General features: G+C 35.6%; 2 protein-coding genes across 2 annotated transcripts; both read left to right on the forward strand.

The window, feature by feature from the left end:
• The first annotated feature begins 16,804 nt into the window (after positions 1 to 16,804).
• LOC106636723 (uncharacterized) lies at positions 16,805 to 21,168 on the forward strand. The gene is made up of 6 exons (XM_089595979.1): positions 16,805 to 17,104; positions 17,170 to 18,166; positions 18,348 to 18,794; positions 18,915 to 19,960; positions 20,048 to 20,618; positions 20,678 to 21,168. Exons 1-6 carry the CDS (start codon positions 16,805 to 16,807, stop codon positions 21,166 to 21,168), a joined length of 3,852 nt encoding a protein of 1,283 aa, XP_089452105.1.
• Positions 21,169 to 21,191: 23 nt separating this feature from the next.
• LOC149375728 (uncharacterized) lies at positions 21,192 to 22,239 on the forward strand. Its single transcript, XM_089595983.1, has 3 exons — positions 21,192 to 21,362; positions 21,478 to 21,876; positions 21,934 to 22,239. The coding sequence occupies exons 1-3, from the start codon at positions 21,192 to 21,194 to the stop codon at positions 22,237 to 22,239; spliced, it is 876 nt and encodes a 291-aa protein (XP_089452109.1).
• Positions 22,240 to 26,714: the final 4,475 nt, after the last annotated feature.

Here is a 26,714-nt window from a genome sequence, read left to right on the forward strand (position 1 = left end):
AAGGCGGATCTAATTTATTAACATTTATAATGAAGAGGATTACTCAAGTTAACTACATACAAACACATAAAAGTAGTCCTTACTAGTATTAAAATCATTCACACTCTACTAGTTAATATTTAAACTGGATAAAACATTGAGCCGCAGTTGAATACAGCGATAAGATGAGACAATATAAGTTCTAAAATTAGAGCATGCATGAATATTAAGTGAAAGTTATAAAATTATAAATTGATGAATAGTTTTAGATAATATACATATGTAAGCGGAGTTACAGGTACTACAATTCTAGGAAACCTTACTATAACATTGAAAGAGTTATACAAAGAACGGTAAAAATAAAGAAAGTAAATTAAAAGTTCACGATTGGCGTGAACAGTAATAGTTATGTTAAGAACAAACTTACGAATATTTAAAGGTTTATGTAATGACTCTATGCTATAGCCGGTGTACCTGTTACACCCTACTATTGGAGCTGCTAGAGAACCGAGCCCGTGCAGTGAGTGCACGGGAGCGCCGGAGTAGCAGTTGAGCTGCAGGCACAAATCCCCCACTATTCCAAGGTGGGGAGCAATAGTTGAACCGCTACCATGTTGCGTGTTAACCTGTACCTATATAACCTATGTATAGTTAAAGTATAATAGAGGGACTTTATTCTTTAAGTATTAGTGTACATAATATTCCGTTTGCACGCGCGTATTGATAAATGTATACCATATGAATGTGTGTAAATGCGTATACACTAATTCTAGTAAGAGTTTCTTAGTAACTGAATTTTTTTAACTACAGCATGTAATTCAACAAATATTTTGCGCTTTGATTTAATATAAAAGAGCTGTTTTGCGCTGGTGAGTACACTGTAGGCCCGCTAATCACTTTCAAGATTACCAAAAAAAAATATACAACAGAAAGGTAATGTTTGTCACATTACATACTAAAAAAATCTCGACTCCTGCAATTAATGAAACGCTTAAATTAAATACAAATTTATTACTTTACGAAACAAAACTTTATAAAATGTTTAAATTCTCTAAATTTAATATGCGAAGCTGAAATTTGAAGCATAGTTGAAAATCACTATTAATATACTGCCAATTTTTTCAAAATGCTTAACAAAATATGTCTAAGTCTGCTGTATAGCAATTTTTTTAACTCTAGGCATTAAGAAAGCTTGACAAGAAAGAGTGAAAATCTTTTCTTTTAATTATGAAGGTTTACTGTTAATGGTATATAAAATATGCTTGTTACATTATAAACTGAATTTTTAGTTAAATGTCAACTAAAGTTTATAAGTACATTTTTCAAAATCAGCAATTCGAACTGGTATTTCACGTAATATCATTTTGAAACAAAACTGATCAATTGCATCTTACGTTAGGTTAGTAATAAAACGTTTTACCTTTGAATTTTTTCTTCAATACATATGGATAAGTGTATTTTTAAAAAACACTGTTAATTATCACTCAGCTTTTGCTCATAAGTTGATGTTACTCGTAAATAAATTGTTTTTATAATGTTATTCATAAACATGACATAATACATGCAGTGAAATACTTGTTTTTACGGCACATAACATAAGATTGTCCGTATACTTTTTTTTCTGCGTAAATTCTATCACTTGATTTTATCAACATTCACGTCATAAATTCAATAAACTTGTTTAGTATATATAAATAATGAGCCTTACCTTTTCTGCAATACGTATACTTGTATACGTCAGCTGCATACTATACACCTTACTGTATATAGCAGCTGATGATCGTATTTTATAACCAAAACGGGCCGTAGCGCTACCGCTAAATGTTAGTTGCAGCTGCCCCGCACAGTTAGCGCTACTCCTATTTCGTGCGGTGTTTTTACAGCATCGGACCAGTGCACTCACTGCATGGGAGCTCAAGGCTATGGTTACATGGGAATTTGGTGGTGTCCATACATGTACGGGGGTAGCTGTAGCGCCAATAATTTCTCAGTGTACCTATATTATGTAGCAGTGATGCCAGAGACCCAAGACTTTTCTTGAGTGCTCCCAGCTAGCCACGCGAGCGCACAACAACTCTACACTCTCTCCAAGCAGGTAGGCAAGGGTAGGGGAGACCCTCTCCCCGTCCTTTAACTTAAGCCCCACCCACTTCCCACAACTTAAATACATTCTTCAATTCCCCTACAACATAGCTGACAATGGTCGAGTGGACTATGTCTTTTGCTCGCGCTTCAAATCTGTTCAAAGACAATTCGATTCTGAGCCAATGTATTTTTTTTTTTTTTTTTTTTTTCAAATTGTAAAATTGATTGATACTGTTTCCACACCACCTAGCGGTAAGTATCTCGGTACTTTTTTTTTTTAAAGAAAAAATTGAGGAATAATAAAATTTGTATACTAGTTAAAAATAAGCCAGAATGAAATTCCTTCGAAGTTGTAAAAGAGAAGAAAAAATTTGAGAAAATAAATAATTAGAAAAGTATATAAATTACTCCTGCAATTTTTCCCTCTAGTGGTACCCCCAGTAGGCCTGTTCCACTAATAAAATTTTGAAATTAATTTTTTTTAAAGTAAGTAAAGCAAACAGAAGTATTGTTGTTATAGTATGTCTGTAAGAGAACTTTTTTAATTGTTGCGTTTTCATTGACGAAGAGAGAACTATTGATCTAGTCATTTTAGTCACACTTTCAGTGCATTTACTAAAGTAGTTATTTAAGAAAATTTGTCAATGCTTATTTTGAATGAGTGAAAATATAGGTTGGTCTAATTATAACAGTTCACCATCCGATTAAAGTTGAGACTATTCAACAAAAAGTCTGACTAAAACTCGCACGATTTGGAAAATAATCTACGTACAGCATAAGAAAAATTTTATTTTCGCGCTTAAAAAATAAGCACATGCTGAAACGACGGCAGCGCACAAGCAACGAACTTACGCGCCCAAAAATAGGACACGTGTTGCTGGTGTTTGTTTTGATTCGACAGCTAGCTATGGTATTAACTATACATATACTTTTGTGTAGACGCAGATGACAGTGTCAAACTGTCAACTGTCTTTCTACGCGTGTCTTCGGAGGAAATAGGTCGGTGTGAAGTAAGTTAGCGTACTTTCATCGTAGGTATGTCAGATGAATAATAAAATTAGTGCAGTTTTAAGTTTAGTTTTGATGTTGCAAGCGTACTTATACTTTGTTGCATGCTTAGAACGCAGGTAATTAAATGCTGACTTCAAACATAGTATAAGGACTTGCGTTTGTTTGTACGGAAGTTGACTTAACTGTTGATAAAAATCAGTTTCGATTATGTTCGAGTTTCTTTCTTTAACATTATAGCCATACAACTTTTATCATGTCGTCTAATACCGCTTTCAAACGGAAATCAAAAATGAACAATGATATCAGCCCACCGAAAAAAGCAAGGAGAGTTTGTGTTTTGGTTTTGGCTTGGTTGCTGGATCCATTATTTCGAGATTCGCTTTTGCACGATATATTGAACGATAAAAAACCAGCTCGTTGTTCTTTTTGCTGCGTTAATATCACGTGCTATAACAGGCAAGATTTGATAAAGCACGGTATGTCTGTAAAGCATTTAAGTAACGTAAAATCCACGAAAGAAGAAAATATTTTACCTGTTCTTCCGCCAGTGGAAGACATTGATACTCAAGTTTAAGAGTTTGAATTAAAAACAGGAATTTTAGTAGCAGAACATAACTTGCCTATACAATTTATGAATCACTTGATTCCTTTTATACAAGAGCTCTACAAAAAACTGAAGGGTGTTGAGCGAATGGGCATGAAAAGGGAAAAGTGTGCCTGTTTAATTAAAAATGTTTTAGCGTTTGATAAGATAAGTCAACAGATATATCTCTGAAAAAGATACTGTGCATCGTCGTTAAATATTTAAATCCATTAACCGGTAAAGCCGTTACTCACCTCTTAAGTTTATTAGAACGAAACGCAAAACAGTGTGGTACTAAAGAACTTTTTGAAACTTTCGAAAGTTTTTTTACTAAAAATGGAATTCCTTTCTACAACATTACAAGTTTGGCATTTTATAATGCTAGCATTATGACTGGCTCGAAAAATTTTTTTTTTACTTATTTAAAAAAAAAGTTCATGTTATTTTACTTCCTTGCATTTGTCACTTATCAGCTTTAGTCGCGAAAAAAAGTTGCGCGAATATACCTTCAGAATGCCAAACTTTGCTGCAGTCGATTGTGAAATATTTTTGTAATAGTTCAAAGAAATCCGAGGATTTTAAAGATTTTCAAATTTTTAACGACGTTTCGACAAAAAAAATTTTAAAGTTAGCTAATACAAGGTGTTTTTCACTTTTGAACTGTATTAATCGCGTTTTAGATAACTTGGCAGCTTTAAAAGCATTTTTTTTTTCGAATCTACTGAGAATCCTACTGCTAAGAAAAAGAAAAACTCGCCTCAGTACATTTATTCTTTATTTAGTGATGACGTAGTTATTGCTTACTTACATTTCTTGCACATCACATTAATTTATTTCAATAAATTCAATGCATTGTTTCAAACAAAAAAACAAGTTATTCACCAACTTTAGCATTCGTGTTCAAAAATTTTAACATTTATGGCCTCTAAATTTCTTAATGACACAGCAGTATAAGAATTATAGAAAAACATTAACTATAAGGTTAACAATAAACAATTCAAGTCCTTAAGCGATATTGCTGTAGGTGATGCTTGCAATTCTCTTTTGAAGTCTTTTCCAGAGCAAGACGCTATGGAATTCCAAAAGAACTGCTCAAATTTTAACGTAACCGCTTTTGATGAGATTCAAAAAAATTATTTTAAAAACAATGAATTTGTTTAACAATAAAAAAGCGGCATATTTCAAGATCTTCAGACTTTTTTTCCATTTCCGGATATTAATTTAAATTTCTTAAAAAAATAAATTCCGCAGTTTCGTTCTCGCTTTAATTTACAGGACTTCAACGTTTCTGGCTTAGAATTAGAAGTTTTTTGGAAAAAAAATTTTAATTCACGCTTAAAAAACGGAGATTGAAGGTTCCCAAATTTAAAAATTTTAATTAAAGCTGTATTATCATTGCCACACTCTAATACAGAACCAGAAAGAATTTTTTTAATTGTCAACGGATACTAAACCAAAGAAGCAGAACAAAATGGAGATAGGTTTGCTAAACGCGATTTGTTTTCTTCTCAGTTGTTTTCCAGTTCGCAACATTAATGCGTTGAATTTTAATGTTACCGACGAAACGTCTTGAACTATTAAACTCTTCAATGTATACATCTGATGCTGCCATAAGTTCAAAAATCAAAATTTAAGGCAAATTATTCAAAGTTGCAGTTGTTTCAAATTCTTATTAATTAAGTAAAACTATAACTTGAATAACTTTTTTTATTAAAATAAGTCAAAATAATATTTGTGATATCAAGAAGACTGCTTAAGTTTGTATTAATTAGTTAATAATAAAGTATATTAGTGAAAAAGCTTTCATTAATAATAACAACTTTAACGTACAAATTAGACTAATTGTTAAGTGTGAGTACTAAATATTTCAATTAATAATTAACGTTGCTTTCATCAAAACTTTGATGTTAATATCATAGTTCTACTATATTAAGTATTTAAAAAAAGATATTTCGTTATTTATATGAATGTGTTATTACTGTTTTATTATGTGTTACTTTGGAAAGTTTTTATTGAAATATCTAATAAAATATTATTCCATAAGATAGTTTGACTCTAATTTAAAAATTCAAATTATGTTTGTATTTTTGATCATTAAAAATATAAATGTTTATTTTTTAAAATTATACTGACACGGCACGGGATAAAATGACTGGATTAATAATTCTCCCTTAGTCAATTAAAACGCATCAATGAAAAAAGTTCTATTACAGACATACTATAACGACAATACTTCTGTTTGTTGTTATATATTTTTCTAATTATTTATTTTCTCAAATTTTTTCTTAGTCCACTCGACCATTGTCAGCTATGTTGTAGGGGAATTGAAGAATGTATTTAAGTTGTGGGAAGTGGGCGGAGATTAAGTTAAAGGACGGGGAAAGGGTCTCCCCTACCCTTGCCTAGTTGCTTCGAGAGAGAGTAGAGTTGTTGTGCGCTCGCGCGGATAGCTGGGAGCATCCAAGAAAAGTCTTGGGTCTGTGGTATCACTGTTATATATTTGTTTTCGTGGGTCATTTAATATAACACTCCACAGATCCTCCACCAACTCCCCATACAATAAGGTGAGATTCGCTTGGTTTTTTCGTTACTTTTATTTCTTTGGTTTTTTAGTAAGATCCCCCACAGACCTCCTACACAACACAATTTTTATTGTCCGTTTACCAATCATTTACCATAAAACGTACTTTTTTCCCACATTCGTATTAACAATGATTCTTACAACGTTGACCCTTCTTCGTTTAACTATTTTTAAGAGTTTCAATGAAAGAGGCTGTAGCAAACCAACAACAGGTAGCTTTTTTCTCGAGTGATCAGTTTTTTAAGTTTTCTAATTTCATCTTGTTATTCGAGGATAGTGTTAGCGGTGTAGCTAGAGGAGCTCTTAAATTTAGTTCATAATATTAGTAGAATACAAGATTACTGGTAGAGATTGGTAGATTGGTAGATACAAGAATCTGACTGTTTTTTATATCTGATCCTCCAATGTATACGTACTATAAAATAATCATGTACAAGCAATGATTTAAAAAGCAAAATTGGGTTTATCAATATTTAAATTTTAGGAATATGAACCTTTAAATAAATAATTACCATGAGAAGACTGGTAAGTTAGACTTTTTCATGAATAATATTTTTATAACATCTACACAAAGCTATTACATCTGTTCGCGACAATGCGTTTTAAAAAAATGTAAATAGAGACTCTAAAGCTGCTGCTGCTGGTTGCGAGAGAGTACGGCCGAATTCAGAAACATTGATTAACGTCACAGACATGAACTAGCCTTTACACTTACATGTACATTACCTAGCAAGTAAAATTCCGGCTATACTGGCTTTTCTCGCTCGCAGGCACGAGCAGTAAGGCTTTGTCTCTTGAGCAGATCAATCGCTCAGCAAAGCATTATTGCGTCGTTAACGACCTTTTGCGACTTCTAACGTCGAATTTATCGAGTCACGAATCTCTCCAGAATAGTTCGTTTCCTTTGTAGTCTTTTTACATTCAGCTATTTATTTTTTTGTTCCCTTTTTTCAACCAAACAAACAAGCAAGCAAGCACACATATTTTGTTATATTATTAAGTTTATTTTTATTGTTATCCTTTCTTGTTAATAAATTTGATTCAACTGTTTTATAGTTGAACGAAACGAGTGCGTGTTTTATTGTTTAATTTCGAGCTCCTTGTGAGGTCATATCAAGCCCTGTAGAAAAGCTTTTGGGGCTGTAAGGGCAGCAATTTTTGATCCAGCGGTACAAGTGCCTATGTCGCGAGACGCCGTTAGCTATTGATCTTAAAACTCATAGTTGGTATTGCTGCGAAATTAATCAACATCAACACTTGATTTCGTTAAAAAATTCAACTTATAATAGATATTTTATCATAAATTGAAAAAACATTTTTTAACTGAATGATTTCATTATTTAATAACAACACGTCATGTCATGTTTTATTCTTAAATAATAAAACAATAACTAATACAATAACTTTAAAGTGGATGTAAGAAATCTTGTAGGGACACATATTACAATTTTTAGTTGAAGTACATTTATTAATTAAAAATTTCTTTCCCAAGAATATTTTCGATTCCCAAATTATTATCTCTTTCTACTTAAATAAATATATTATTTTTATTTTTGAATCTTGATAAAGCTATGTATAACTGACGGTGAGAGAATAATGGTTTTTTTAGATATAAACCTTCATTATCAAAACTTCGACCTTGAGATTATTTAATAGTAATAGCAAATACCACAATTGTTGGAAATTGCTTACAATATGAAATAAATATAGGGAAGAAGTCTTTTCAGTGTTTCAAGTTATTTTTAATATAAAAACTTAATGTCCAATTTTTTCTATAATTATTATTTCTTCTTCTGAGTTGTATTCCAATGATTCAGTGATTCCTTATCAAGTACCATTTCATAAGCCGTCTGATATACTATGAGTTCTAACTATCATTAATATTCTACTTACTTTTAAACTGAGTTCATGAAGTAGTAAGCCCTCATGGATACTGTTTAACGTATCTATTGGAAAATTAATATAAATATTATTGTCTGGCTCATAAACCCCATTAAATGTTGCGTTATCTATGCTATGAAAGGTTTTATTTCCTCCATTGAATTATTTGAGAATTTTATGACTCAAGAAATTAGTATATTTATTACGTGATGTAAGTATAACACTATTAATCGAACAATTATTAATATCACTAAATATTTTATAACAGACATTTTTTGATATCCATTTCTTAGAAATATTACAATTTTTAGTTTTTCCCTCCCCAATTTTCATAATAGTTAAAAAAAATCTTGATTATTAGAATTAATTTTGGTTTGCAATTTTAAAACTGTTAATAAAATCAATAAAAATGATAACTTAATAGTTACTTTAAGTATAATAATTTAATTTATTTTTCTTCATGACTGAAAGAATTTAATAAAAATCTCCATCTGGAACAATTTGTTTTAAAAATATGTTTTTGTGTTATATAAATCTTTTAAAGTTCTGCCCACTATTTCTAAGGTTTTTTTGGGTCATTGAAGTTTCATCCTAAATCATCAAATCAACTTCTCCTAATGTTTTGTAATCGTTTTGAAATTCTAAGAACGCGCTTTCTGTATTGTTTAAGTCTAAAGGAAGTCTCAAAGTCTTATGACTTGTCGTATGTTTTAGAAGCAATATTAATAGTATGCTCATGTAAGCCAATCTAAGCGTTTTTATGTACACATAACAAAAATATTGTAATTTAATACTATAAATTGTTTTTGTAATAAAACTATGTTAGAGTTACACACAAAAGTTTAATTTTATTAATGTAGTAATAATCATTAAAATTGAATTGGATTTAATATTTGCATACAATTCACACCACAATGTTTGGAGGTTTGCACGCAGTGCGTGCAAGGAGGCAGAGCCACACTAGTGTATAATTATATCTATATGTTCCTTTATTAATAGTTACTTGTGTAAAGCATCCCTTCCGCCTCACAGAACCCCACGTACCACTAAACTTTCTTCAACAAACCCCTAACAAAATAACGTAAAAGTCCGTCATTTTCTCCCTCATTTTGACATATCATGATTTTTTTTCAAACTCCCTACCACCTCCCACGGACCTCCACTGCCTCCACGCCCTTTTTCTTGATTCCCTACTAGCCCCTTATCCCCAACAGCACTTTTGGATAACATAACGGAGATCCTACCCATTTTCATAGACTATGATACGCGTACATACGTGTGCGTGTCGTGAACATTTTCATGCATATATTTGTAGACATTTAATTTGCATACGTATACGTCTGATTATATTTTCAATTTACAGATATATAGTAATATGTCGCACCTCACTAACTCACCTATAAGTACACGGAGGAAAAAATCATGGAGCAAACGCATAGCGGAGATGGAAATGTTCCCCCTTTTTTGAACCTATGCAATTGGCTCATGACGTGGGTGCTTTTAACGCATGTGAGCTATAGTCCACAAACATAAGCGCTAACCACGAAGGAAATACATGAAGGCACTGGCTTTTTTCCATCGAGCCCATGCGTTTTCGGGAGAGAGGGGATTCCGTCCTATAGTCAAATATAGTGTGTAGTAGACTAGAAGTGTATACGTACCTGTACTGACTGCTATCATCCTATAAAATTTACTGACTAAGAACCGAACAATAACTCTCACGTTTTTGTTATGTTAGGATGAAATTTTTATGCACTTAAAGTGCATAAAATATGCTTCATTGTTTATTTTTTGTCTTGTAAAGTTTATTACTAACTGTTACTGAGATATCAATAGTATAAGAAAATTTAACTACTCTGTCCACCATCTTAAGACGTTCAAGCTAATTTCCAAACAAACCTATTACATCTATACTAAAGGTCACGGTCACATGTGGCAGAAAAAGCCAGCGGAACATCACAGCATCAGAGATAAAAGTTAATTCCTCTGTAACTATTTTCATTTGTTAAGGAAACCTCTTTTTTATAACGTAATCTATCAGAGGTGGTACGATATAACTCTTTTTTGCTTCGTGGCTGTACGTTGTAACATGGGCTGATGTGCTGAAAAATAGTCACATGATACTGCCCCAGTATCATGTAAACACGATTTCGCGCATGACAATACACTCAGCACACATTCATTACACCTACACTTTTACGGCAGAGAAAAAGGTGTACATGTGTGTATATAAACTTATAGTTTAGGTGTCGTTGTTTGTTACATCCACACCTAAGGGCACGGTTACATGGGGCAAAAACAGCCAGCGAAACGACACAGTATCAGAGAGAAAAGTTAATTCCCCTACAATGTTTTTCATTAATTGTGAGAACCTTTGAAAGCGTTCATTGCAAATAATTGACAGCTTGTGGTACTCTGCACTTTTCATACATGAAAGTTTGCGTAATGAGGAAAAATATATAGCGCTACTGGTCTTCCTACAGTCGTAAACAAGTAGGCTGGTGATGCTTGAGAGAACGACAACGTCCAGTGGACAACAACAACATTGTTGTTCTCTCTCACATTTCCACTACGCTGCCACAAAACGAAAACCATATAATATATCATTTACTTAAATGTGTGTCTGTTGTGTGTGTATACATATACTGCTTTTGATGCTTGTCCATCTTTCTCTTGCTCACGAATACGACAGTGCACTGCAGCAGCTCTAGCTCTATACATCTATATACATGGCTTCTCTTTATAGTGCTGGTGCGTGGTGAAAATTGTGACGTACAGTATAAATATATACATATATATATATATATATATATATATATATATATATATATATATATATATATATATATATATATATATGTATATATATAAATATATATAAATAGTTTTAATTGACGTAATCAATATGAATGATAATAAAAATCTAAAAAATAAATTATAATAGACTTTAATGAAACGATCCCGAGGGAAACCACCTGGGGTTTTATTAGAATCTATAGACATATAAAGTGTGTATGTACTAGTAGGGCTTGGTCTTCCTGTGCACTCCGTGTTCCAACTCTCTTACTTTTGAATATCAGTTACATACATTATCTTTTTAGTTTGTGTTTCATAGTCAGATAAGGACAAAAATCGTGCACTTTCACATATAAATGAAATTTCACACTCAAAAGACAAACCAAAAGTATAAAATTGTACGTAATACTATTGCACAGTTTATTTAAACAATAAAAAAATGTATTAAATTATTAAAATTATTATTTAGATATTGTTTTTTTACATAATAAGGTAAGTTTTAAGATTCACTTTATACTGCTTACTTTTATTTTAAAAAACCAAGTTATACTATATTATTATACGTAGATATTATTCTTACGTGAATTATTTTGTTTTATAAAATATCTTAAGTTAAAAAACAATGTCCTGTAAATGACTAATTTATTTTGATAAATGAAATTTGTTACATTAAAATATTGAATTATAACATAAATACATATTTATGTATTAAAATAACATGTACATCAAGTTTTTAAATAATATGGAATTCTCATTTCACATTTTTTTTCCCTTTTCAACGTTACGGATTATCTAGGTTGGAGACAAAATGGTATACTTCATTAAAATATTTAATATATTTCAGCAAAGAGAAAAAGATGATTTCTATCTTTTTCGTGGTGAATAAGGCTACCAACAAGGTCCACGGTTTAAATATTCTATAAGATAATTCGTTGTTATTTGATTTAGTATAGAAATATCATGTTATGTTTTTCTATATTGAATCAATAATGAAATTATTAAACTTATTAAGAATTCGAGGGAAAAAAAAGTCAGTGTGGTATAGTACTACTTCAAGAGTGGTGCGGAAATGTGTTAACGAATTATATAGTTAAAATAATTATTAAGGAAGTGTTGGAGCATGTTTAAAGAAGGTTAGGGCAGATATTAAATCATTTCTCAGACTTTACTATAAATAAATTATAATTATTTACATAAAATAACTCTCTGTCTCCCCCGAGACCCTCCTGAACAAGGTAAGATTCTATTGGTATTTACCTTATTTTTATTGGGTTAAATTTTTGTTGAGCCCCCTCTCGATTCCTCCTTAGCCCTCTCATAGACTTTAAAAAGTCCTCTCAGCCTCCCTCTTAATAACGTTAAAGTCTGTAGGTTATTACCTTATTTCTAATTGGTCAAGTTTTTATTTAGCCCCCTTCCAACCCCTCCGTCCATCTCACTGTTATATAACCCTGTAACCGGATAATCTAAAAAGCTTTCCTCACCTTCTTAAAGAGCGACCTCTAGCAACACTTCATGTCATTTATAGTTAAACTACTTTTTCCACCCCCTCCCCTTTAAGCTGTTACTACACTCTTTAAGAAAATGACCTGGTCATCGTCATAATTTTCAAATACATTGACTAAGCAACGCTTCAATATTATTTCTAGCGCTCTTTAGACAGTTTCCACCACTTACTTAGAAATTACTTTTAACTACAATTTGTGAACATATTTTCACACCACCCTTGAGACAGTGGTATGGCGCACTATTTTGTTTTATTTTTCAGTATGAATAAGTTTAATAATTGAATTATCTTATCTTAACATAAGAATTTTTTCAACTTTTAAATAAAGTTTTTGCTGAGATAAGCCTTTATTTATTTTGTTTAGAAATTCATTTAGAAATTTATATAAATATCACTATCAGATTTATCATCCCCTTTGTAAGTAGCATGATGTGCAACATGAGTAACATTGTACTGATGTAAATAGAAGATTTAGTTTATGAGATTTGAAATCTCGCGCTTTAGGATATTTTCTTACCTATAAGGGCCAATCATAAGCGTGCGCGCGTCTATTAATACACCAATAGACTCTGTTTATACTTACCTTTGTCCAGCAGCTTGCTGCTGCTGCGGTTATCGTTAGTCAGCCTCAAACGCCCTTTCCGGTAAGTCGCTTTGCGCGCGTGTTTATAATTTTCACGTGTATCGTTTTATGTAAGATTTTTGTAACGAAAACGATTCACAATTTCGATTGACACGTAATTTCTCCGTCTGTCTCAAAAATTAGTTCTGCCTTTTTTTATCTTGCATGCAAGCAAGTATTATGACTTGTTAAAGTAGAATAAAATATAGAGATTTTTTTTCATAATAAACGGCTAAAGTGTTAAAAAGTGTGTTGTGCATTTATTGTTGTGTCCTTTTATTACATCCTTTTTTCACGCTCCCCCAAATCCGGTGTGCGGTATAAAAAATATACAGTTCACTATCTTTACTGAGTTCGATTTCGAACACATGATCTATGCTGTAACATGTTTTTATTTATTTTTTTACATGATTTTAAATTTTATTATTCCAAAAGTAGGTACATTTGTTAATTTTTTTTTACATTTGAAAATTGAATTTAGCTGTAATAGTGTATTCTATTTTTTCCTTTTTTTAAATTTTGAATCAAACTAATTTAGTTTTTTCCAAAAATTTTTAACTGAAATATCTTTGGACATTAAAAACCCCACACAATAATTTCTCAACTGGCATAGTAGCGTAACGTTACATGCTTCTTCAAAAATCCTACGAATTTGAAAATAGTGTTCCACCCGATCTTGAGCAACAACAGCATTGTTAAATGAACTTAAAAAATTCCGTCAACTGTTCTTAACACTTCAAAAGATTCTGCTCCATTAATGTGATTTAAACTAGTTACAACTTTGAATTTGTTACAACTTCTATTATTATTTTTTTAAACTGCCACAATCTGTCTAATATATCAACCTAAAAAAATTAATTCATCACTAAAATGGATATCAGTATTACATAAATCATGTAATGTTCTTTTGCCTATTTCTAAGCCCTTTGTCCATCTCTAAGATATATTAAAAAAGATAATTAAAAAAAAATTATTTTTTTCCAGATTTAAATTCCAAAAAAATTTTTTCTGCATTGTATAAATCTGATAGTAAACAAGATGTTCTATTGTTACGTCGCGACATGTAGTTTTAAGGCCAAGGCTTTCACCCTTTAGCCTCGTATCGACACCTCGGGGACTTAAGGTACTAACGGTAGAGGCCGAGTCCATCGGCTCGCGTTCAGCTCTAAAAAGGAATTTTTTTAGTCAGAACACGGGGATCTGGGGATTTCGTCCACCTAATCTTAACCATGTGCAATTGCTCGATAGTGTGTGCTTCTAACTCAAGATTCACGTCAGCAGCTTTCAGGGCTACAGAGTTCTTCGTGGTTCCGATGGCCGCGATTTCCGTTTGTCTAGAAGAGACGCTGAAGTTTCGGTTTGCACCAGCTAACGTTAACATTAGCGATATTACCCCAATCAATGGCGATTTTTACAGTTGCGCGAGAGTACCAGGATCACACACTGGATACTTGCGCTCAACGATTTTTAGGTAAAAAAATGGAAAAAAGAATTTTAAGACTTACTTTCTTTAGTAACTTAGTATAATCAGGTGCAACTTGTGCACTAGGAAGCTGGGCTCTGGTCTTTTAGGATATTTACTAAAAGTAGGAAGCTGATAGGGAACTAACTGCTCTTGCCCGTACGGTCCGCTTTTATACAAAAATTTATTTGTTGTTATTGTTGCTGAGGACGGTTCAGCGGGAAAAATTTATAGCTTCCTAATGACTTGTAGTCAAATAGGATTGGACTGAGTGTTTGGCAGCCAATTGTGAGGCACACATGCAGGCCACTTCTCCTACGTCCAGCTCTTATCGCGTCAGAAAGAGGGAAAGAAGTTTTGGGTGTTACTTATCTCTTTCCGTCTCTCTTTACATAGGTAAAAATCATTGTGATCGTGAACTATCGTAGTTTGTTTAATCATTTGGTTCTTATATTTTTGCGCTTATAATTATCTTGGCAAATAAAGCCAGTACCAGTTAGAACGGTGAAATTTAGCGTATCCGGTAAAAAATCGCTGGAGGAAATTTGACTGTTCTGGTTTTATTCCTCGATTTCGTTGCTATTCCTTACTGCTAATATATTAAACGTACCGTTACCAGGGTACAAAGTATCATTGAGTAGCGTGCACCATTTTTGCATAAGGTAACTAGACTGCGCAATATGCTGCTGCCTTGTTCGGTTTTTTAAGGCCGCACTTAATCGTACGGTGTGCGTGTGCTATGATTATTTAATGATGTTTGCACGTGTTGACTTCCACAAATATTTGATGAGTTAATGATTTTTAAAAAAGATATGGAGCACTACTCGACATTGCACTATGACTGGGCATTCTTTTAAGACGTAATACTAATGTTATACCCGTCTATGCATTGATAAAATTTGTGTCCATGAAAAATAAAGTAATCAATTAACTATTACAATTGGGTTTTTGCATGAAAAATTTTATTTAGTCTGTATTGTACGATTTTGAAAAATAATCGATCCGTATTTTTTTTTTTTTTTTTTCTTAAAAATAAAAATTAAAAAAGATATAGTACCTGAAAGTTATGGTATTTTAAAATTTACAGAAAACACCATATACACGTGACATTGTAAAGTACACATAACACATAAATTTTCTACAAATAAGTATAAAAAATCAGCCTAGAAACATAAAAAACGATTTAAAAGTTTTAAAGATACATTGTTTTTTAAAGTTTTGATAATGTAGGTTTATGTTCAAGAAAACCATTTTTCTTTTCTGGCCAATTATACATAGCTTTATCATGATGCAAGAATAAAAATAATATATTGATTTAAGTAAAAAGAAATAAAAATTTGGAAATCGAAAATATTGTTTGGAAAGCAATTTATACAAATTTTGTTGGAAATAAGAGCGACCGATAGTAGGCCCGGCTTTTGTGTACATTGAGTACACTTGTAGTCTCTGTCGGCTTAACGCTCTGTGCGTGTGCGCTTGGTCCACTTGGCGCGCTGCAGGTGTGTGTGTGCGTATTAACGCGGCAAGCTTTGTATACTGTAAGCGCTAAATTATACTCAGCTCTCTTTGAAGAAAGACTCTCTTAATTAACGTTGCCAAACTCTAGCATTCAAAGGTGCATACATCACCTTAAATGCTAGTGTAAATCTTCTGATTAACTCTCGCAATACAGTGGACAAAACTCAGTTGTGCAGTGCAGTGCACTTAGTGCTTTGTTTAAGTTGCTCATTGCATAATTTGCAGACCAGCTCAAATAGTTAATCTCATCGAACTACCAGTGATTATCAACAGCAAGACTCAGTGAAACTCTAGTGTATTTCCACAGACAGTAATTGTGCATTTTTTAACAGACAGTGGTTTATAGTTAATCAATATTTCAATCAGTTATATTCTATCAGTGCTTTCATTTTCACATTTATTTCGTGCAACTTTCAAACTCTCTTGCGAGCTCAAGGCCAGTGCGTGTTTACATATTGTGTTATTCAACTTGACTCTTTTCTTTCTATATTCTTCACCTTTATATATTTCAATAGTTCGTCACTTTAAGACTATAGACAGTATTTATTTTCTCCTGTATAATTTTGACCTTTACAATTTTTGTGAATATTAACTGTGTTTTCTTGGCCTTTGAGTGACATTAAAAGTTGTTATTTTATGCTTTTTAATTTTATTGTGTTTTATTTTGTCTTCCCAATCACCCTATCCGAGCCTAGTGTGTGCTAACGCATACGCCTCGTACATTTTGGTCCTTCGAGCCGGATCGGGGTGATTGGGGAGTGATCCGGTGGCAGTACGCAATGGAAAAGGCCGATGCAGCAGCCACGGCTGCGAGTGACAATGTCGCTGCGACTACCATCATCGATGGCCAGCGGGTTTCTGTGACTGACGGCTTGCCGGGGCGCGGCACGCGCTCGACGGAAAATGTGATTCCGGCCGGGTTTCTCGCGAAAATCGAGTCACAGAGAGCGCGCATAATTGGCCTGAGCCAGTGCGGCAAAGTTGCTGAGGAGGCGACTGCGGAGTGCAGTCACGCTGCTCAGAGCCTCAGGCCATGCAGCTCAGAGAGGACTGCGTCGCGCTCCATGAGGAGTTCAAGCGTAAGCATGCTCTCATTTAAAATGCGTACCCGGCGGTGTTGTTCAGAAATGAGTATTTCAGTCAGAGTGCGTCGGGAGCCGCGCAGCAGGCATACTCAAGGTTAATGAGATTCATAACCCGGCTGCTCGCTGCCCATCCGGATCCACAGGCAAACTCATCAGCGGCAGCAACTACTGTCAGTCACACTCAACGAGGCAAGCTCCCGGAGATTAAGCTTCCGCAATTCTCTGGCAACTACACAGAATGGATGAGTTTCCGAGATCTTTTCTCAAGTATTATGGAAGACGAGAGGCTCACCGATTTGGAGAGCCTTTACTACCTGCGAGCGTCGCTCTCGGGCCAGCCAGCAAAGCTCATCGAGGGACTCTCTCTCACTGCTAAATCCTTCAAGATCGCTTGGGATGCTCTGCTCGAGAGATATGAAAATAAGCGGTTTGTGCTCGCACAGCTGCTGCAGGCCAAGAGACGCATTCCACCGATGCGTGTTGGCAGCGTTGGGTCGCTGATGGATTTGGCAACGGAGAGTCGAAAGCTCCGCATGCTTATTTCTGGCCTTGGCTCTGCTCAAGAGGTGCTGGATGCCTTGTTCGTGGATGAGCTGCTCCGAGCGTTGGATCGACCCACCAAACAGGCGTGGGAAACATCGACACCTGCAAGAGCCGACTTCCCGGCGTGCGAAGCCTTGGAGGAGTTTTTGATCGAGCGGGCCCAAGCCTTGGAGATGGCTGATGCTCAGTCAACCAAGAGACAAGATAACTCATCCACATCTAGTAAGACTCAATCCAAACCGAGCAAAGCTCAGCACGCTCATACAGGTCAAACTCATCCGCTCGGCAACTCTCAACCGGGCAGCCACGCTCAGCAGAATCGGGTTGGGAGTTCGGCTCGGTCGCGGGATGATAGACTGGCTCCTCCAGTGTTCCCGTGCACGTACTGCAACCAGCAACGTTTTATTGCTCGCTGTCCAGCATTCGCGGCCCTCTCCATTGACCAACGATACCGGTTCGTGGATGACAAGCCTTTGTGCTTTAACTGTTTGGGCCGCCATGCTGCTGCTAAGTGTATGAACACCTCCAGTGTACTAAAACCTCCTCTAGGAAATCAGCGCAGTCATCAGACACACTCATCGTCGAAACTCCACATCTAGTAATACTCATCCCAGAGTCAACATCAAGTCAAACTCAACAAGGATCACATCGTCCAACCAAACATCTAGTCACTCATCTATCTTGTTGCCAACAGCAATAGCCCAGGTACGTGCTCCAGCTGCACATCATCATCTCAGGCTTCTGATCGATCAAGGTTCAGAATTATCATATATTTCGGAAGATGCTGTGAAGCGTCTGCAGCTTACGCGCACGAAGTCCAACATCTGTATCCTGGGTATTGGAGGCAACGTAGTCAGTAAAGCACTTGGTAAAGTAGAACTCAAATTGTTTTCATTATATTCTGAGTTCAGCGTCGATGTGGTGCTCCACGTCTTGCCTAGAGTAACAGCTCCACTACCATCTTTTCAATGTAAGACAAGATCGTGGCTGCATACGGAGTTTCTGGAGTTAGTTGACCCCCATTTCTATCTGCCACGAGACATAGACTTGCTACTTGGCACTGACTACTATTCAGCTATAATCACCTCAGATCTGCTCAGAGGTTCTTTATCAGAACCTATCGCTCAACGTACACTGTTTGGTTGGATTTTATCGGGTTTTGTTAACCAGCCTGTTACAAAGATTACTCGTCACACTCACCATATCGTTTCAAAAATAGAAGATAAACTTTAGGAATTACTCATCAACTTCTGGATTCAAGAAGAGGTCCCTTCAAAGTCAAGCTTGCAGCTTACATCAGAGGAACAGGAGTGTGAGGAACACTTCGTGCGAACTCACTCTCGGGATAGCACCGGAAGATACGTGGTGAAACTTCCTCTGAAGCAATCTCCATCTCTGATGGGCAACTCAGTCAACCGTGCTTGTAAATGCTTCGATCGCACGGTGGCCAGACTCAGAACAGACGACAAGTACGACAAGCTCTATACAGATTTCATGAATGAATATTTGAGTCTTGGCCATATGCGACCGGTGCCTGCAGATGAGCTCAACATCAAGCCTCATTTTTATCTGCCTCATCACGGCGTATTGAAGGAAGATGGAGACAACGCCAAAATCAGGGTGGTTTTCAATGGATCAGCCCTCACTTCCTCTGGACATTCACTCAACAGCATAACTCACACGGGACCTAATCTACTGCCCAACATAACAGATATACTCTTCTGGTTACGCACATTCAAATGGACTTTCTCTGCGGACATCTCCAAGATGTATCGTCAGATCAAGGTTTATCCAGACGATTGGGATCTTAAGCGAATCATCTGGCATAGCAAAACTCACGAGGAAGCTCACTTTCAGCTCACCACAGTGACCTACGGGACGAGGCCTGCTCCATTTCTGGCCTCACGCTCACTGCTGCAGCTGGTGAAGGATGAAGGGCACCGTTACCCCCAGGCGGCCCGGATTCTCACCAGCGGCAGATATGTGGACGACATTTTTGGTGGAGCGGAGACTCCAAATGAGTTGAACGAGCAGGCCCTCCAACTCAAGGAGCTGTGCATGGTGGGCGGATTGCCCCTGGCTAAGTGGCACTCAAACTCACCAGGATTCAGTTACTCAAACTCCAGTGAAGAATCAGCACTCTCTCTCGATGACTGTGATGCTAAAGTACTCGAAATGGCTTGGAAACCACTTTCAGACAATCTCACCTTCCAGTGCACACTCAAGCCTCTCAGTCAAACTCCAACGAAGAGAACAATTCTTTCAGAAATATCTCAAATCTTCGATCCTCTTGGAATAGTTGATCCAGTGATTGTTGCAGCCAAACTTATCATTTAGGAATTGTGGCTACTCAAAATTACATGGGATACACCCATACCAGATGCTCTCGCTCAGAGGTGGCTACAAATACGAGATGATCTAGCCAAACTCTCCAGAGTAACGGTTCCTAGATGGCTTGGAGCACATCCTTCTTCTGCAGTGGAACTCCATGGCTTTGTTGATGCGTGTCAGGATGCTATGGGTGCTGTGATTTACCTGGTGATAAAGTCAGACTCAGCCACGTCAAGCTCATTCGTTTGCTCCAAGACGAAAGTATCACCACTGAAGAGGATGTCAATACCAAGGTTGGAGTTGGCAGCAGCTCTCATCCTGGCTAAACTCACTAAGTATGTCACCGACCAACTCACACTCAATATCAGCAACATTCACTTATGGACAGATTCGTCAGTCACACTCTATTGGATTCCGTCTTATCCAAATAAGTGGAAGGATTTCGTCAGGAATCGAGTTGCAGCAATTCAGGATCTGGTCCCTGCAGCACATTGGAGACATGTCCCTGGAAAGGAGAATCCTGCTGACTGTGCCTCTAGAGGAATTCTCACTTCACAATTGATTGAGCATAGGCTCTGGTGGCATGGACCAGAGTGGATGATACAACCCCAAGATGGTTGGCCTCTGCAGCCGAGTAACGTCGAGGTGGAGTATGAGACAGAGGCACGTCAGGTGTCAGCATTGGTGCCGCAGCCTCGGACTCGGAGTTCCTACTCAGGCTCACTCAGTCCAGCTCCACATTGCACAAACTCTATCGTATCACAGCCACCCTCTTACTTGCTTGTGCCAAGTTCAAAGCCTTACTCACACACCAGGAATCATCCGTAGCTGTCACTGCAGAACTCATCACTCAAGCTAAGCTCTTACTCATCGGATTAACTCAACAGGAATGTTTCAAGGAGGAAATCAGGATGCTCAAATCAGGTTCTCTCCCAAAGGGCCATGTTTTCCACCGGTTGATGGCATATACTGATGATGCTGGCATACTGCGTGTGGGAGGCAGACTCATAAATGCCAAGCTCAGGCCTGATGCAAAACATCCTGCTTTACTTCCTCGTCAAGCTCAATTCACCAGTTTGGTTATCGATCAGGCTCATCGGCAAACTCTACACGGAGGAACTCAGCTCACTCTTAGCAAAACTCGTCAAGAGTTTTGGATAATCGGTGGAAGGGCCCTTATCTGATCCAGAATCCTCTACTGTGTCAAATGTGCCAGGTACCTGTCACAAAGAGCACAACAACTCATGGGACAGTTACCCGAGGCCAGGGTGACTCCCTCCAGACCGTTTGCTCACACAGGTATCGACTATGCAGGTCCGATACATCTCAAATCTTGGCGCGGCAGAGGGTCGAAGACATACAAGGGTTGGATATGTGTGTTCGTGTGTTTTTCGACCTCTGCTGTGCATCTCGAAGCAGTGACAGATTACTCTATTGACGGATTCTTGTCAGCGTATTGGCGATTTGTCTCACGTCGGGGACGTCCATTTAAGTTGTATTCTGATTGTGGGACGAACTTCGTTGGTGCAGACAGGGCTCTTCAACAGTTATACTCAGAAGCAATCAGTCAAAATTCTCATCTATCAGCCATGCTCGCCCAAGATGGAACGTCATGGCACTTCAACCCTCCAGCTGCCCCTCACATGGGAGGAAAATGGGAGGCAGTAGTGAAGTCAATGAAACACCATCTCCATCGGACTATGGGAGAGACTCTCTACAGGCTTGAAGAGATCACGACGTTGCTCACTCAAATCGAAGCAATACTGAACTCTAGACTACTAGAATCACTTACCAATGATCCAGAGGATTTAGACACGCTCACTCCAGGACACTTCTTAGGAGGATCAGGGCTAAACTCACCACCAGAACCGTGCTTGTTGGATTTACCTCCAGCAAGGCTCACTTGCTGGCAGCTAATCCAAGCTTAAAAACAAAGGTTTTGGAAGCAGTGGTCTACACAGTACTTGCTTAGATTAAACTCAATCTCCAAGTGGCATACTCCAGCTCATGACATCAAGACAGGCTCATTGGTGCTTATAACTAGTGAGACTCTACCGTCAGGTAAGTGGCCGCTGGCCAGAGTCGTCGACGTCCACCCAGGCAAGGATGGCCTGGTTAGAGTAGTGACTCTCAAGACCTCAGTGGGCGCGCTCAGAAGACCAACTCACAAGTTGGTGCCACTGCCGGTCTACGGCTGTTGTCAGCCGTTGACTGACAGCGGGCGGAATATTGGAAATGAGAGCGACCGACAGTAGGCCCGGCTTTTGTGTACATTGAGTACACTTGTAGTCTCTGTCGGCTTAACGCTCTGTGCGTGTGCGCTTGGTCCACTTGGCGCGCTGCAGGTGTGTGTGTGCGTATTAACGCGGCAAGCTTTGTATACTGTAAGCGCTAAATTATACTCAGCTCTCTTTGAAGAAAGACTCTCTTAATTAACGTTGCCAAACTCTAGCATTCAAAGGTGCATACATCACCTTAAATGCTAGTGTAAATCTTCTGATTAACTCTCGCAATACAGTGGACAAAACTCAGTTGTGCAGTGCAGTGCACTTAGTGCTTTGTTTAAGTTGCTCATTGCATAATTTGCAGACCAGCTCAAATAGTTAATCTCATCGAACTACCAGTGATTATCAACAGCAAGACTCAGTGAAACTCTAGTGTATTTCCACAGACAGTAATTGTGCATTTTTTAACAGACAGTGGTTTATAGTTAATCAATATTTCAATCAGTTATATTCTATCAGTGCTTTCATTTTCACATTTATTTCGTGCAACTTTCAAACTCTCTTGCGAGCTCAAGGCCAGTGCGTGTTTACATATTGTGTTATTCAACTTGACTCTTTTCTTTCTATATTCTTCACCTTTATATATTTCAATAGTTCGTCACTTTAAGACTATAGACAGTATTTATTTTCTCCTGTATAATTTTGACCTTTACAATTTTTGTGAATATTAACTGTGTTTTCTTGGCCTTTGAGTGACATTAAAAGTTGTTATTTTATGCTTTTTAATTTTATTGTGTTTTATTTTGTCTTCCCAATCACCCTATCCGAGCCTAGTGTGTGCTAACGCATACGCCTCGTACAAATTTCTTAAATAAAAGAATTTTTTTCTAAATTAACTGCAGAAACTGAAATCTGTTCCAGTAAAAATAACGCAAGGTATAACGGGGTTGATAAGTCAGACAGTAATATTTATATTAATTTTTCAATAAATATGTTAAATAGTATCCGTAAAGGTTTACTACTTTATAAGCTCAGTTTTGAATATAGTAGAATATTAATAATAATTAGAAATTTGAGTATACTAAACACTTTATGTAATGGTACTTGATTAGGAATTACTGGATCATCAAAATACAACATAAAAGGGGAAAAAATAACTTGAAAAAAAAATGGATAAAAAGTTTTTATCGTAAGAATAACCTTAAACACCGAAAACATCTTTTAACTACCTCTTATTTTATATTGTAAGCGATTCTCAATAGTTGCAGTATTTCTTATGATTCTCAATAAATATGAGGTCAACGTTGATATTGTTAGCTTATACTTAGAAAAACTAGTATTCTCTTACGGCCATTTTATACTCAATTGTAGATATATTTAATTATATGTATCCTTATTCAGATGCAGAAATAAAAATAATACATTTATTTAAGTCGTAAGAGATAATCCGTAAATCAAAAATATCGCTTAGAAAGAAATTTAAAAAATTGATATACTTTAAGTTCAAACTCGAATATATACATACATACATGAATTCCGTTTTAAATTAATAATTTTATTAAGTTATTTTATTAATCATTATTTTATATTTGAGTCATAATACATAACATGATGTATTCGTAATCTTATAACTTTTTTTATAACGTATTCTTATTAAATTTATGACTTTTTGAATTTGATTTATTTCTAACGTAAAAACAATGCACTCAATCAAACAGCAATAATTAACTTTTCTTTAAATTCAACGATGCAAACAAAAAAAGTTTTAAATAGCAACATTGTTCAATTTTAAATTATGGTCTACCAAATTGGTTCGACTGTTTTGAATATTTACATTTTCGTTTGAGATGTCAAGTCAGCACTCCTTAAAAAATTTCAAATCATATTTAGAAAAAAAAGTTTCAATTGCAAAAGAGAAAGATATGATTATTTTCTTCTTCAGTACCATCTAGCTCAGAAACTTGCATTCTGTCTATTTGAAACCAAAATTACTGTGAAAGGTAATGTTAAAAGAAAAACAAAATAAGTTAACCACCAAAAAAACTATTTAAACTGTGACATCTTATGTCGTATACTTAATATTGATAACTTCAAAATACAAAGTTTCACTTTTAAATTATAAAAAGCAAAAGCTCAGCGATCTCAAACCATCGAGTGGTATACCTGATTCTGCAATCGCGTGACATATAACTTACTTTTATTGAAACAAGCTACCGTTGCAAAACTCGAACTACGCGTGCAACCTCAAAAAATCTTATTAAACGCTCATCTTACAAAATCAATTCGCATCAGTGCATAACGTGATAAAACAATAATTTCAACGTTCTTTACTGCGGATGTACACAAGAAATATCATACATAATTTCGACAGCAACTTGTACTTAACGTAAGATCCGAGAGATCAGCAGTTTTAACCATCAATTACTGTAAAATTATTTCAGCACGACTGTGCTCGTGTCAATAGAGGGTAATTAGGTTTAGCTCTCATTGGTTTTTTGGAACCCCAACTTGACGCGTCCTCCTTAAACGCTAGAGTATAAAAACTTCTCGCACTTAACAATACTCGTCTTTTGTCTTTCATCAAAAGCTCAAAAGAAACTATAGAGGTTGGAGAGTAAGTTCTGTTGCGTCTTTTAAGTGGATGTAAGACTTCGTTTGGTGATTAAGCTACGTGTTAAAAGAGTGCATTTCAAGCAAATGCAAGACTTAGTTCGGTGACTAAGCTGTGTAAGAAAAGCCCGAGCAAACCAGGCCACTGTAAGTTCACCTAAAAAGTTAATCAAGAAGGAACAAAAAAGAAAGGACCGTCGACTTGGGATCCGAAGTTGAAAGCAGACGCCTAATTATTTTCATCGCCATAAGTGCTCTCGTGTAGGATAAGGAATATCATTGCGGTCAACCTTGTAAGATTTTGCGACTGCGTGCGCGCAAGCAGCGGCTAACCAACGATCATAGTAAAGAAGAAGTGACTGAAGTTAAGGAAACTATAAATTGTATGACATTGTAAAGTCGAATCTGAAACTTTATTATTTATTCTATTTGTAAGATTAACTATTTCTGTCTTTTTTAAATTTACTAAATCATCAGATAAGACATAACTTGGTTGTTGATGAAATTAATTTTCTCAATTTAAAAACATTTCAATTGCTGAATTATATGAAACGTTTCAAGATCTAATAATTCTAATTGATTGACACATAGTTTTTACCTTAAAGAATAAATTGAATATCGAGGAAAAATAAAATAGACACTGTATGACAAAGACCTTTACAAGGACGTAAGATAAAAAGACGGATAAGATACGCTACTACTGTATGACGTAAGACATGAACTCTAACAGAAAGTCGACGTCAGCTCAGCGTGCACCACTCCACACATATCGCTCGGTGAAATCTAACACCACAACGCCGATTCAACGATTTCAAAGAAAATTATACTGAAGTAAAAGCAAATAAGGCCCTTGGGCCGATGGCTGGTTTCTGACAAACAAAAATTAATGTTATTTGTTTGTAGAAAGAATTTACGAGTTCCGCCCTTAACTTATAGAAGTTCGGTCGTAACAAAGCTGTCTAACCTTAAAATGAAGGTTTTAACTGACTTGAAAAGGTTTTATAATATTTTTAAACAATTGCGTGTAAAAAATCCAAAATTAATTACTTCCTTTGTGTAATAAATAATAATTTAAAAATTTAGCTCATAAACGAAAATTTTGTGGCGTAACTCTATAAGGTTCAAACTTTAGGTAAGTTTTAGTCTCAACAATTACCATCAATTCTTATTTTATTGCGTTCCTTCACATTTTTCATGTCCTCCCACCCCTTTTCTCAGAAAGACTTCTCATCTTTCACTAACATATTTTTATTTTTGTCAAATAAATCATCGCTTTTTCTTGCTCGTAAAAAAGGAGGCAAAATTTTTTTTATTTCAATGCAAAATTGTAAAATTAAGAAAACATGTAAAAATGTTTATATTTCTTTTTTTTTTAACGACACCCATAAAGCAAATAGGCCGGCACAGTAATGTTGTCTGAATGTTATTTTAGAGATCATTCTATAAAATAATTTAAATGTACTTATATGTATATGACATAATATAAATGTGTGTGTTAATATATTCTATATAACGGTAAAATAATAGCAACTACGGAGGTTATCGCTAATCATTCTTCTTCTGAAACCATGAAACTGTGAGCTAGAAAATAACTAGGATACTAAAATGTTTTTATTTAAGAACACATTTATAGCAAAGTTAGAAGTCAATTAACCTTACAACCACATTAAAAACTATTATAGGTAATATAAGGCCATGTAGTAATATGAAATGAGGTAAAAATATTTAAATAATTTTGAAAATTTTTTTCTAATGTTTCGTAAAAAGTGAAACTGTTAATAAAAAGCACTGTAAATTCATCTACATTCTAAAAGTTTTTTCCACACTACATTTTTGACTTCACCGCGATTTTTATTTTTATTTTGCATAAAAATTAGTACCTACCACATCTAAAG

Source organism: Copidosoma floridanum, unplaced genomic scaffold (genome assembly GCF_036245765.1).
Source record: "Copidosoma floridanum isolate Cflo_tuat_1 unplaced genomic scaffold, Cflo_Japanese_pri ptg000004l, whole genome shotgun sequence".
NCBI classification, from domain to species: domain Eukaryota; kingdom Metazoa; phylum Arthropoda; class Insecta; order Hymenoptera; family Encyrtidae; genus Copidosoma; species Copidosoma floridanum.